The sequence below is a fragment of the Cetorhinus maximus genome, chromosome 24, assembly GCF_964194155.1.
Source record: "Cetorhinus maximus chromosome 24, sCetMax3.hap1.1, whole genome shotgun sequence".
NCBI classification, from domain to species: domain Eukaryota; kingdom Metazoa; phylum Chordata; class Chondrichthyes; order Lamniformes; family Cetorhinidae; genus Cetorhinus; species Cetorhinus maximus.
Window position 1 is genome coordinate 28237770 of NC_135902.1, and position 14515 is coordinate 28252284.

Genomic DNA, 14515 nt, shown 5'->3' on the forward strand with positions numbered 1-14515 from the left:
TCTTCTGCGTGGGCATGGGGAGGTGCCATAAGTGGGTGTTGAGGAGTAGGGGGTGATGGAGGAGTGGACCAGGGTGTCCCGGAGGGAACGATCCCTACGGAATGCCGTCAAGGGGGGTGAAGGGAAGATGTGTTTGGTGGTGGCATCATGCTGGAGTTGGCGGAAATGGCGGAGGATGATCCTTTGAATGCGGAGGCTGGTGGGGTGATAAGTGAGGACAAGGGGGACCCTATCATGTTTCTGGGAAGGAGGAGAAGGCGTGAGGGAGGATGCGCGGGATATGGGCCGGACACGGTTGAGGGCCCTGTCAACGACCGTGGATGGAAAACCTCGGTTAAGGAAGAAGGAGGACATGTCAGAGGAGCTGTTTTTGAAGGTAGCGTCATCAGAACAGATGCGACGGAGGCGAAGGAACTGAGAGAATGGGATGGAGTCTTTACAAGAAGCGGGGTGTGAGGAGCTGTAGTCGAGGTAGCTGTGGGAGTCGGTAGGCTTGTAATGGATATTGGTGGACAGTCTATCATCAGAAATTGAGACAGAGGTGTCAGACCCTTTTGTCTGTGACATCTTTTGATTATCTGCTCATCTCCACAATCACCACACCCTCAATGTCTCTCCAACACCCCCCCCCCCGCCCCACCCACCTTAAACCAGTTTATATTTCTCCCTTCTTCTAACTATGCTTCAGTTCTGCCGAAGGGCCATGAAGGCTCGAAACGTTAACTGATTTCTTCTCCGCCGATGCTGCCAGACCTGCTGAGTTTTTCCAGGTAATTCTGTTTTTGTTATGTCACTCCTGTTTACTAGTGAATACTGGAAGGAACTTTTGTTTGAAAGATCAACTATCTTGTGCTCATCCTCAGTTTTGATTCCATTTCACCTTTTATAATTTCATTTTGTTTTTGCTGTTACAATATGGAGATTTTTCTGCTTAGCCTCTGCTGTTTTTTTTTCCTTTGGTCTGTCTTTGCCCCATTGATCAGAATTTTTGTATAGATCCCAGGATTTGTTTATTTTATTTTTCCCACTTTTAATATTCTTTTAATTTTGATTATAAATCCATTATTGTTCAGATTTAGTAGTCTGAGTTTACTTGTTTGTAAGCCTGTACTTAACCTTTATTTTCAGTAGTATTCCTTTAAAAGGAATCCAGACTGAATTGTTGAACAAACACAGCAAGCCTCTATTCCCCATTTCACTAAATTTAACCAGTTTAAAGTTACATTCCTGGTCTTAGAATATGAGTGAAAGCTAGCTAGTAATATGAAGATGGATAGTAAGAGTTCCTATAGATATTTAAATAAAAGAAGAATTAACCAAGTGAGCGTTGGTCCTATAGAGAGTGCAACCTGAGGAATTGATGATGGAAAGTAGGGAGATGGCAGATGAATTAAACAGGTATTTTGCTTCAGTCTTCACTATAGAGGACACAAGTAACATCCTGGAAATAGCTATAAATCAGGAAATGGAAGGGAGGGAGGAACTCGGGGAAAATTACAATCACCAGGGAAGTGGTGCTGAATAAATTGTTGGGGCTGCGGGCTGACAAACCCCCAGGTCAAAATGGACATCACCATAAGGTCTTGAAAGAAGTGGCTAGTGAGATAGTTGATGCCTTGTTCTTAATTTTCCAAAATTCCCTAATTTCGGGGAAGGTCCCATTAGATTGGAAGGTAGCAAATAAACCTCCATTATTCAAAAAGGGAGGGAGACAAAGTGGAAACTATAGGCCAGCTAGCCTAACATCTTTCATAGGGAACAGCAGGGCACTTAGAAAAATTCAAGGCGATCAGGCAGAGTCAACATGGTTTGTAAAAAGGACATCATATTTAACTGATTTATTGGAGTTCTTTGAAGGAAGCACATGTGCTGTGGATAAAGGGGAACCAGTGGATGTACTGTACTTAGCTTTCCAGAAGGCATTTGATGAAGTGCCACATCAAAAATTGCAGAAAATAAAAGCTCATGATCTAGGGGAAAACATATTTGCAGGGGTAGAAGATTGGCTAGCTAACAGGAAGCAGAGAGTTTGCATAAATGGTTCTTTTTCTGGTTGGCAGGATGTGACGAGTGGTGTGCTAAAGGGATCAGTGCTGAGGTGTCAACTTTTTACAATTTATATAAATGACTTGTATCAAGGGACCGAAGGAATGGTGGCTAAATTTGCTGACGACACAAAGATAGGTAGGAAAGTAAATTGTGAAGAGGATGTAAGGAGGCTACAAAGTGACATAGGTTAAGTAAGTGGGCAAAAACTTGGCAAATGGATTATAATGTGGACAAATGTGAAATTGTTCATTTTGGCAGGAAGAATAAAAAAGCTTATTATCCAAATGGCGAATAATTGCAGAGCTCTGAGATTTAGAGGGATCTGGGTGTCCTCGTTCATGAATCACAAAGGTATTATGCAGGTATAGAAGGTAATTAAGAAAGCTAATAGAATGTTATCATTTATTGTGAAGAGAATTGATTACAAAAGTAGGGAGGTTACGCTTCAGTTGTACAGGGCATTGGTGAGACCACACCTGGAGTATTGTGTACAATACTGGTTCCTTAGTTAAAGAAAGATGTAAATGCTTTAGAAGCAGCTCAGAGCAGGTTTACTAGACTAATACCAGGAATGGGCACTCTTATGAGGAAAGGCTGGACAGGCTAGGCTTATATCCACTGGAATTTAGAGTAAGAGGTGACTTAATTGAAACCTTTAAGATCCTGAGGGGTCTTGACAAGGTGGATGTGGAGAGGATGTTTCCTCTTGTGCGAAATCTAGAACTAGTTTAAAAATAAGGGGTCGCTTATTTAAGAGAGATTAAATTTTTTTTCTCCCAGAGGGTAGAGTGCCTTTGGAACTCTCTCCCTCAAAAGGCGGTGGAAGCAGAGCCTTTAAATATTTTTAAGGCAGGGCTAGATAGATTCTTGATTAACAAGAGGGTAAAAGGTAATCGCGAGTTGGCAACAATGGGGGTTTAAGGTTACGTTCAGATCAGCCATGATCTTATTGAATGGCGGAGCAGGCTCGAGGGGTCAAGTGGCCTGCTCCTGCTCCTAATTTGTATGTTCTTGGGGTTTTATGATTCCCAGTTAATGTTAAACCTTATGCAAATAGCAGTTCAAGATGAGCACAGACTCTTGGTTGTCATCAAGTATTTGTGTATTGTGTGTTAATTCCGATTCTGAGACACTTGTTTCTTTTCTAGTTGATGTTTGGTTGATTGATATAATATCTTGCTTGTTCTCACTGCCCTTGCTATGTCTTTGTAAAAAGATTTCTTGCTTCTTTTGCCTGACTGAGTTCTCGCATTACTTTGGGCATCTTCCTCTTCAGTAGCAGGAAGAAAAAAGACACATTTTCAGTATTGGCTATTGTTATTGTACAGGATCCTATGCCACAGTTGCAGTGTTGCATCCTATTTTGGGCAAACCACTATGAGAAGGTAAAAGCTAATCTATGTTAGATGTCTGTTCAGTAGCTCACATGGAAGAGGCTCTGATCTTGTTTGGTTGAACATTCTTTATTGATAACATGACCGTGTACCTATGTACAGGGTATAGCCCAAGCTATGAGCTACCTCCGTGGTTGCTTCTACACAGATCCCTGTCCAGTCCACAACTGACTCTAGTCTCAGGTCATGTGTCTCTTTACATCACATTGTGCGCAGTATTGTTCCCTGTTGTCTCATTAACCCTTTCAATGGCAGATACCCTTATATTTCAACCCCCCCCCCACCCTTCTCATCCCCCAAGTCTTTGCCCAATGTATTTACATTACAGTCCTGCTACCCCTTCTCCTCTGCTCAAGTCTCTGACTTTATAAATTCAGATGGTCTGGAGGCTTGACAATTCTTCCAGATCTCATTCTGGTCACATTTGGAGGAGTGCTGATTTGGGAAACCTTTGTTGATTTGGAGTTTGAGTTGTAGTCTCTGTTTCTGGTACTTGGTTGTTGTCTTCTAATTCACTTTTTTCCACTCCTTGGAGTCGAACTTCTATTTGTCAGTTCCCCATCAGCTCTGCTTGGGGACAACTGGCTTGCTGGGGCCTCTTTCAGTTGGGGTCTCTTTCAGAAGACAATGTTCATTGGGTTTATGTACCTGGTTTTCTTTTTCCGTGTGGTCTGGTGTGATTTAATGGGATTTGAAGGTGTCTCTCCCTGCCATTTGGATATACCTGATCAGTGGGCTCACCTTGCAGCTTGGCTTTTATCACGACACTGTGTTCTTCCGTGTGTCTCCATGCCTCTGACATGCACTCTGGCAAGTTGATGGTCACTTGTTCTTTGAACATTGGCTGGAGATTGCAATGCCTGTGCCGTGGTTTTAATATGTAGCAACCATTGGAGCCTGGGTTTGGGGCTCGTTCTTCTGTTGTTAGCCATTTTCCTGTGTGTCTTCCACTCGAAGTACGTTGGTAATTATCTGAAGGTTTGGCTGGTCTGACCCAGGAGGAACTTCTGCAGCCTGCAAAGAAATTAGGCAGACTGGCTCTGTGAAGAGTGAAGACAATTCAGAGTTGAAGTTGCAGTCAAGAGTCTGTTTTCTTCCTGGGTTCTCAGGAACTTTGCAGTTCTGTGTAGTTGATGACAGAGGTTACCGTTTTAAGAAGATTAGGACAACACAGGCATCTTTGCTTGAGAGAAAAAGATGATGTACATGACTTTGAATATCTGCTGGTTGCCATACCTTGGTGGTTCCAGGATCATGCCTGTGACCAGAAGTTTGATTTTTCCAGGTGAGTAGAGTGGTGTATCTGTCGTTCTTAGCCAGAGGGGTCTCAGCCACGGTTCTTATCTGAGAGGATAGTAACACTGGCTCCCATGTCCAATTTGAAGTTGGCAAGGTGACCGTTTACTGAAATGTCTGCGTTCGGAAAAGAGAATCCAGGATCCTTGACCTCCCCCAAGAAGCATGGTTGGGTCTCTTCCTGATGTGGTACCTCAATTTCATGGATTGTCTTGGGATTCTCCACCCATCTGGGTGGCTTAACTTTGCATAGCTTTCCCAAGTGCCCCAGGCGGTTGCAGTTGAAACACTGCTGTGAGATTGCTGGACATGGTTCTCGCCTGTGAGGTTGCCTGGCACCACAGCACTGACATGGTCACCCACCCTCTTGTGATTTGGTTGGGTATTGCCTTCCTTGTCCTGGAGTCTCTCTGCCCCTTTGCTTTACTAGCTGGATAGTTGGGGTTGCTCTGTGCTATGGCTTACTTTTGCCCAGTAAAGTAAATCGGTACTGTTGGCAGATTTCAGATTGCCTGACTGTTTGGATGACCTTTTCTAGAGTCAGATCTTCCTTGGCCTATAGTATGTTTGGAAGGGCATCGTCAGCCACTCTTGCAACAGTTCTGTCCCGTATGATTCTTGACTTAAGGTCAGTGTAGTCGCAGCCTTCAACCAATCTGTATAATTTGTTTATAAAAGAATTCACCTGCTCTCCAGACAGTTGAGCAACGCATTGATTAAATTTTGGTCCCCCTCAAATTTTGTTGCTTCTTAGATTAAAATATGTATCGAATGATTTTAGAACTTGATCAAATTTATCTGAGGATTTGTGAGGACACTGTGTGTGTGGTATGGTGCCAATTCCAAACCCAGGCTGGCCGCAGTGCTTTCAGAAATAGACTGCTCTGACTTTTTTTAATAGCATTGAATCTTTTTAAACTAGTCCTGGCTTAGAACTGAGTTTTTTGCCCACTCTGCTAGGTCCTTTGACTCTTCATTCTGTGGGTATTCACAATGAACCTCCATGAGATCTTGTGGAGTCCCCAGCTGCACTGTGGAGCTTTTCCTTCTGCCTTTCTGCTTCCAGTTCTGCAATGGTGACCTCCCTCCGTGTCTTCACTTCAGGTGCTTTCAGTCAGGTCAGAATGCTGCTCCTTTAGTTTTCCAGCTCTTGAATTTCTGCTCCAGCTGCTCTGAGGTTCTGGGTTTTTCCAAGGGCTACCACCATGTTGTATGTCAGTTCAGTAGGTTTCATGAAGAGGTTCTGAGTTTTGAATGGTTGAACATTAAATGTTTATTGCTAACGCATAACTATTACATATATACAGGGTATAGCCCAAGCTATGAGCTAACTTCATGCTTGCTTCCACACAAGTCTCTGTCCAGTCCACAACTGAATCTAGTCTCAGGTTATGTGTTTCTTTACATCACACTGGGGGTGGTACTGTTTCCTAGTCCCACATTGTCCCAATATCTGCCAGATATCATTATACTACGAAAGGAATAGAACAGGTGCAGCAATATTGGCCTCAATTTTTCGGATGGTGGGGTCTGCCTGCTATCTGAAGGGACAGTGGCGATGTCCGAGTGCCCTGCAACCATTTCATGCTTTAATGAGCGTTAAGTGGCTGCTGGTGGGATTTCCACCCCTCAGGCGGGAGGAAGTCCTACCTTACGATGCTCTCCAGTCCCTGCAGTGACGAGAGCTGCAGTGGACTGAAGAGGAAGTATACCAACATGCCTGTGGCTAAGTTCCAGAACTGGAGGACAAGATAAGTATAATGCACCCCCCCGCCCCCCACACAATCCACTTTTCTGAGATCTAGCCTGGTCTTCACTTAAGGGCCTCAATTGAGGCAAGGGCAGGCTTCCTGTCTGAGGCTTTGCCCAAGCCAGTGTAAAATCTCTCTGTGACAAAAACAAAAATTGCTGGAAAAACTCCACAGGTCTGACAGCATCTATGGAGAGAAAGCGTGAACGTTTCGAGTCCAGATGACTTCTGAAGAAGAGTCATCTGGACTCAAAACGTTCACTCTTTCTCTCCGCAGATGCTGTCAGACCTGCTGAGTTTTTCCAGCAATTTTTGTTTTTGTTTCAGATTTCCAGCATCCGCAGTATTTTGCTTTTAAAATCTCTCCGTGGTTGGGGGTGAGAGGGAACCCGGGGGGAACCCTGTTCCTTCAGTTTTCTTCCCCCAGGAGCGTGAAATCCTGGCCATGGATTTTTCATGGATGCAGGGTTACAGTTTTGAAGAGACTTGAGAAATTAGTGCATGTTTCACTCTACGAGTGTGTTAATTGGGGGACTTAGTGGTGGTTTTGAAGATTATGAAGGGTTCTGATGAGAAATAATAACCAGTTGTTTGCGTTCAGTGAGCAAGATGGTAATAAGGGCATGGATTTTTGATCATCTCAAAAAGAATTGAAGGGAAATTTGGAAAAGATTTTACCACCACTGGCTGGAGGTGGCTGGAATATGTAATTCTTTGCCACAAGCCGTTGTTCTCTTCTCCTTAAGTCTTTATAGTAGTCCCCCCTCACTGCAAACCAAACCCCACTTTTATGGCAAAAGCAGATCTTTATATTCCTTAGACTCCAGTTCACATTATCTCTATATACTTAGCACAGAAATGAGTCCATCATCTGCATCAGGAGCGCGTTGGCTGCGTCCCTCCTTCCACCTGAGTAACACTCATTCACTCATAATTCATGTTTCCTGCCCATTAACCAACTTTCTACCAAGCTGCTGCATTTTTCCCTTTTGTCAAACTGAATTTTTGTAACCAGTCTCCCTTGAGACACTACACACTGTCTTCAAACAAATACTGTGGCATGCCTGCCACGTATCTTTATTCAAATCTACCCAAGAACAGCAGAGGGCTTAGCAACCATGTTAATAATAAAAGCAGGAAATACTGAGTAGATCCGGCAACATCTGTGGAGAGAGAGATAACAATGTTTCATGTCTATGACCTTTCATTAGAACTGTAAAATGTTAGAGATGGAAAGGATTTTAAGCAAATATAGAGGTAAGGAAAAGGAGTTGGGAAGAACTAAGGAAAAGGTCTGCTGTGGAAGGCAGGAGTGATTTAAGTGGTAGGAATGATAGAACATAGCAAAATAGGGGACAAATAAAGAAACTTTACTTATCCCATTACCACCCTCCTTTTGCGTTGCACTATCATCCCATTTGTCATTTAAATCACCTGCCTCGTATATCAAAGGCCTCCTGATTGGAAGGAACAGGGCTGATGGACTGGCTGTATGGCCTCTTGCTGTATGCTTTCTGTTGTGATACAGTGTAACATTAAATTGGCCGGTGGAAAATAACGCTTAATATTCATATTTTAGGATCATAGGACTTAGGACCAGGAGTAGACCATTTGGTCTCCCAAGCCTGCTCCGCCATCCAGTAAGATCATGGCTGATCTGGCTGTGGTCACAACCCCATTTTCCTGACTGCCCCCATAGTTCTTGACTGCCTTGTCTATCAAAAATCTATCTAACTCAGCCTTGAATAAATTGAATGATCCTGGCTGCACTGTTTTCTTCAGAAGAGAATTCCACATGCTAACTACCCTCTGAGAGAAAAAAATTCACCTCACCCCCATCTTCTCCTCCACAAGTGGAAACGCCCTCCTAGCATCCACCCTACCAAATCAGGATCTTAGTTTCAATAAGATCACTTATTCTTCTAAACGTAAATGAGTATAGGCCCAACCTTTCTTCATAAGATAAGCTCTTCGTGCCATGAATGACTTAAGTGAACCTTCCCTGAACTGCTTCTAACATTTTCAAATAACGCCTTTTTCAAATAAAGGAGACCAAAATTGTACACCGTACTCCAGATGTGGTCTCACCAAGGCCCTGCACAGCTGCAGGAAAACTTTCCTACTTTTATATTCCATTCTTCTTGCAATAAACAATTTCCATTTGCCTTCCTAATCACCTGCTGTACCTGCATACTAACGTTTTGTGATTCATGAACGAGGACACCCAGATTCTACTGTCCCCCAAGTTCTGCAGTCTCTCTTTTATTAATCTTGGGAAAATCCATAATTCTGCTTCACCTATTTTTTTTAATTGACTAAAATCTAATGGATTTGTGGCGGTTTTTAATTATAGTTTATTTAAATATATAATATGCCCTAAGAAGCTTCTAGCATGTGCAAGTAATTAATTTGAAATTCTGGGGGGGGAAAAAGAACAAAAATGTGAATTTTCTTTCAAGTTATTTTTTAAATTCCTATCAAATATGTGGTTTTAATTTTATCTTTGACAGTGCCAGAACCTACCAAGACCAATCAAAGCCAGCCACAGCCTGCCAATTCCTGCAACAGCACTTCCACTACCACTATAACTAACAGCAGTGGGAGCAATGGCAAACGAGCTTCTACCAATTGTCAGCAACAGGCCTTGTCCCGTTACCCACCTCGCGAAGTGCCACCACGCTTCCGGCATCAAGAACAGAAGCAGCTATTGAAAAGGGGTCAGCCACTGCCACCTGGGACTGCCATCAGCAATAGTTTAGCACAAGGTACAGGGCAAGTGGCAGCAAACTCTTCTCAGCACAGCATTCAACAGACATCAGGTGGACAACAGCAACTCCAACATCCCAGCAAAGGACAGACTGGTAAGAGTGCTTGTCAAACTGTACAAAAGAGAGAACAATTAAATAATAGAATTGAGTTAAATTAAAGTTGAACCTTTTAGGTATTGTTGAAAAGAGTGACATGCTGTCAAAACTTTTCACCTTGCACTCATGAGGACTGATGGAAGAATTTGAAATTTCTTTTGGGAACAACAGTTTATACTGCACGAGAAAGCTAGAAACTACATATATTCATATACAGGGACCTGTCCTCTGCAGGCAAAAGGAATATGTCCAGACATTGTACCTTTTTTGAATAAACAAAAGCACGGAGGGGCTCAATACGTCCTCGGCTGAGATGTTGCCATGACAAATGCATCAATCAGAGCCAACTTGCCAACCAATCAGCACCTCTTTTCTCATGCAGTACAAATTGTCGTTCCCTTTGAAATTTGGCATTCTTGCATCTGTACTGATGACTGCAAGATGAAAAGCTTCGACAAGCTGTCTCTCTCTTTTTCAGCAGTAACAAGTTCTGTCCACCAAGCGGCAACCTTTTAGGTGTTGATCTGATGGATATTTGTTTAGACTTTTTAAATATACATTTCAAAATTTACTATTGAATTCTGAGTGTGTTGTATGTCGAACATTAGATTTTGAATAGTGGTTAAAATGCATTAATGTGTGAGATTAAAAAGCATTAGTAATTCCTTGTGTTTCTATTTTTTTTCCTCGAGTTAAAATTAGGTTGAAACTTTTAAAACAATCTTGTCAGGTTGCACAAAGTTCTTCAGTGACATTAGTTGAATGCTATATTAAGTTTACCACTAATGTATTGAAATATTTGACATTTATGATGGATCAACAATCTGAACACCTAGAGATGTTATCTGTTTCAATGCAATAAGATCAGCCTTCATATACAAACTTGGTTAGATGACCTTTGAATGACTTCTAAATTGAACATTCTTCTCCTGTATCTTCCTTTCCTTAACCCTTGAGGAAGGTTGGACATCCATGAGTGATTTTCTTCTTTCCTTTGAAAGAGGCGTGAGAGAAAGGCCTTCTGAATAGCTAGGTACAGCATAGGAAAGGTCTGCAATGTTGACAAATGCAAAATTTTAAATTTCCGTAGTTGCTAATAGTGTAGCAGTTTTTGTAATACTGGATCAGGATAAATTGGTCTTTTTCAGGTTGGTAAACTATTAGTAGTGGAGTGCCACAGGGATCAGTACTGGGGCCTCAAATATTTACGATCTATATTAATAACTTGGATGAAGGGACCAACTGTATTGTAGATTTGTAAATGATACAAAGATAGGTAGGAAAGCAAGTTACGAGGAGGATACAAGGAGCCTATAAAGGGATAGGTTAAGTGAATGGGCAAGAAATTGGCAGATGCAGTATAATGTGGGAAAATGAGAGGTTGTGCACTTTTACAGGAAGAATAGAAAAGCAGAATATTATTTAAATAGAAAGAGAGACTGCAGCATGTTGCAGTACAGAGGGACCTGGGTGTCCTGGTGTACACACCACAAAAAGTTAGCATGTATATATGACAAGTAATTAGGAAGGCAAATGGAATGTTGATCTTTATTTCAAGGGGGTTGGAAAAGTAAGGAAGTCTTGCTACAGCTGAATAGAGAGTTGATGACACTGTGCCTGGAGTACTGTGTACAGTTCTGGTCTCCTTAAGGAGGGATATACTTGCATTGGAAGCAGTTCAGAGAAGGTTCACTAGGCTGATTCCTGGGATGAAGGGGGTTGTCTTATGAGGAAAGTTGGGGCCTATACTCATTGGAGTTTAGAAGAATGAGAGATGACCTTATTGAAACATATAAGACTCCGATGGGACTTTACATGGTACATGCTGAGAGGAAGTAGGAGGCACTGTTTCAAAATAAAGGGTCTCCCATTTAAGCCAAAGATGTGGTGGAATTTATTCTCTCAGCTGGTCGTTTGTGGTTGAAATTCTCTTCCACAGACAGCCATGGAGGCTGGATCATTGAATATATTCAAGGCTGAGTTATACAGGCATTTGATTGACAAGGGAGTTGAGGGTGATGGAGGACAGGCAGGAAAGTGGAGTTGAGAACACAATCAGATCAGCCACGATCTTATTGAACGGTGGAAAAGGCTCCATCAAATGGCCTATTCCTGCTCCTATTTCTTATGATCTTATGAAAATGGTTATCTTTCTGCAGATCATACAGCACATTTAGCTTGCTGCGGCTATAATAGAATCAGGAAAAGCCTTGAAGTTTTTTTGGGTTCAAGGAAGAGTTGTTGCACTCAGCACTAAATGCTATTATTCAGCCGCACTTTGCCACCAATGTCTTTAGCAGGTGCATATTTCACAGTGTGGAGTATGAGAAGCAGCACCTCTATAATTTTAAAGGGGATGCAGGAACAAAGATCGGTGGGTGTACGTAACGTTTGGAAGGTGGCAGGACAAGTTGAAAAGGCTGTTTTTAAAAGAAAAAACATATTGGACCCTTAGCTTTATAAACACTCATAGAGCACAAAAGCAAGGAAGCTATGGTTAAAGCTTATAAAATACTGGTCAAGCCCCATTTAGATGCTGTGCCCAATTCTGGGCAGTGCCGTTTAGAGAGGGCACAAAGGAGATTTATTAAAATGGTACCAAGCATGTGAGACTTCAGTTACATAGAGAAAATACAGAAGCTGGGGTTGTTCTCCTTAACAGAAGGTGAGGGGAAGATTTAATAGATGTAATCAAAATAATAATGAATTTTGAGTAAATAAGGAACAACTGCTTCTAGTGGCAGAAGGGTTAGTAACCAGGCAACATAGATTTAAGTTAGTTGGCGTAAAAACCAGATGAGAGAATTTGTTTTACGCAGAAGTTATAATTTGGATCCCAACTGCCTGAAAGAGTGGTGGGCGGAGGGATGTGGAATAATTTTCTCCTTTTCCCCACTTCTCTCCTGACCGCAGCAAAATGTATTTCTGAGGAGTGTTCTAGCCCCCACCAAATGCAGTGATTTTTAAGAACAGACACAAAACAGGTTTTCTTGTAAATTTAATATCAAGAGAACCATTTATTTATCACAAAACCTAAAATGCAACAAGCACTCATTCCGCGCACATGCGCGCGCACGCGCGCACATGCGCGCGCACGCACGCACGCACACACACTTTTTTAGAGATGTAACATGCACTTGGGTTATTAGAAGGGTAAAACAGAAACAAATCACTTCCTACATTTCTGAAAATGGTTGAAAACGTTGCAAGCCTGAAGGATTCTCTCCTGACTTCTTGAAGAAAAATCGAGGTTGGACATTTCTGGTTTTAAGCCTAAATTGTGGTTGAGCCGCTGAGAAATGTAATAGCAGGTAAAACGTATTAGCCCCTTTAAATGCTTGAGGTGACTTCTAAACAGGATTCTTCTCTTTTGCTGGACCAGGATCTCTTCGCTCAGCGTCGTTGTCTTTTCCTTGATTAACTGACTTTTAAAAAATTCATTCATTGAATGTGGGCGTCGATGCCTAGGCCAGTATTTATTGCCCATTCCTAATCGCCCTTAAGAAGGTGGTGGTGAGCTGCTGCCTTGAACCACTGCAGTCCATCTGGTATAGGTATACCCACAGTGCTGTTAGGGAGAGAGTCCCAGGATTTTGACCCAGGAACAGTGATATATTTCCAAGCCAGTATGGTGTGTGGCTCGGAGGGGAACTTTCAGGTGGCGGAGTTCACATGTGTCTGCTGTCCTTGTGCTTCTTGATGGTAATGGTCGTGGGGTTGAGAGATGCTGTCTAAGGAGCCTTGGTGAGCTCCTGCAGTGCATCTTGTAAATGCTGTCACTGTGCATCGGTGGTGGAGGGAGTGATTGTTTGAGGATTGGGTGCTTATCAAGTGGGCTGTTTTGTCTTGGATGGTGTCAAGCTTCATGTGTTGTTAGAGCTGCATTCGTCCAGGCAAGTGGGGACTATTCCATCACACTTCTGACGTGCCTTGTAGATGGTGGACAGGCTTTGGGGAGTCAGGAAGGGAGTTACTTGCTGCAGGATTCCTAGCCTCTGATCAGCTGTTGTGGCCACAATATTTAAATGGCTAGCCCAGTTCAATTTCTGGTCAGTGGTAAGCCCCCAGGATGATAATGGTAATGCCATTGAATGTTATGGGGTGATTGTTTGTTTGTCTTGTTGGAGATGGTCATTGCCTGGTACTTCAAAAATAAGTCAATTATAGAATGTTTCAGAAATGTCAGTTTTCGAGTGTGATAATAAAAAGTGCCTTTCTTCATAATCTGTCTCCCTGTCATGTGACCATGCTGTCTGTTTTCCATTGTCCACACATTCTGGCCATGAACAGCCACTGAATCCCTCTGTGCACCCCCATCCTCCCAACTGGTTTGACAGGCATATGATGTGACTGTAATAAGATTCAGTAATACCTTCCTAAGGGAATTGGGTAACATTTGAAGGGGAAATATTTGCACGTCTTTTGGGATAAGCAGGGGACTTGGACTAATTGGATAGCTCTTTTGACACAGGTATGACAGGCTGAATGGCCTCCTGTGCTATATGCTTACGATGCTATGATTTGTTCATACCCAAACATCAATGGATTCAGGTCTCAAGCCTTGTGAACTTGACGATTGAGTCAGCAGTATAACCTAGATATTGCTTGAAGACTCCATGTCAGTCCCTGTTGGGGAATAATCCCCCATTCAAGGCCACACCTGTAGGGTTTTAACGTATCACTTGTCTGAACAGAAATTGCTTTTCATATGAAATAATAGCAATTTTATGAGTAGATTCAGCTTCCCTTAACAAATGAAGACAATCACATCTACAATTGGCAATCTAATATTCAAAATTCCCTCTCTATTTTCATAGAAATTGATGCATTCTTTTTTATTTGTTAAGATGGGAACACTTTCAATGAGAATATTTTTGCAGTTTTGCTGTTTCTTGTACCATTTGCAATTTGTTTTTCAGGCAGTATAGAATTTCGAGTAGAGATTTTCTATTTAGGAAAAATCTAACCAAGCCTGCCCAATAATTTTTTTTTGAAGCACAGCATTACACTACATCTAGTTTCAAAGTTTTAATGTTTAATTTTCCTAACACCTTTCCATTTGCACCAGAAATACTGCTACTGTTGTCCAGTGCAATTTGAGAGATCAATAACAGTTAAATAAGTTTGTTTTAAAAATGCAGGAATAATAGACCACTACTTAT

General features: G+C 42.1%; 1 protein-coding gene across 8 annotated transcripts in view; it reads left to right on the forward strand.

The window, feature by feature from the left end:
- tnrc6c1 (trinucleotide repeat containing adaptor 6C1) overlaps window positions 1-14515 on the forward strand; it is a 205322-nt gene that overhangs the window by 95259 nt on the left and 95548 nt on the right. For 6 of the 8 annotated variants that reach the window (XM_078570926.1, XM_078570923.1, XM_078570924.1 and 3 more), the window contains exon 5: window positions 9000-9350. The exons of 1 other annotated variant lie outside the window; for it this stretch is intronic. In XM_078570926.1, coding sequence (XP_078427052.1) covers window positions 9000-9350 — 351 coding nt within the window. Of the gene's footprint in view, window positions 1-2338; window positions 2401-8999; window positions 9351-14515 lie in introns of those variants that run through there. One more of the 8 variants, XM_078570922.1, reaches the window with a different exon arrangement.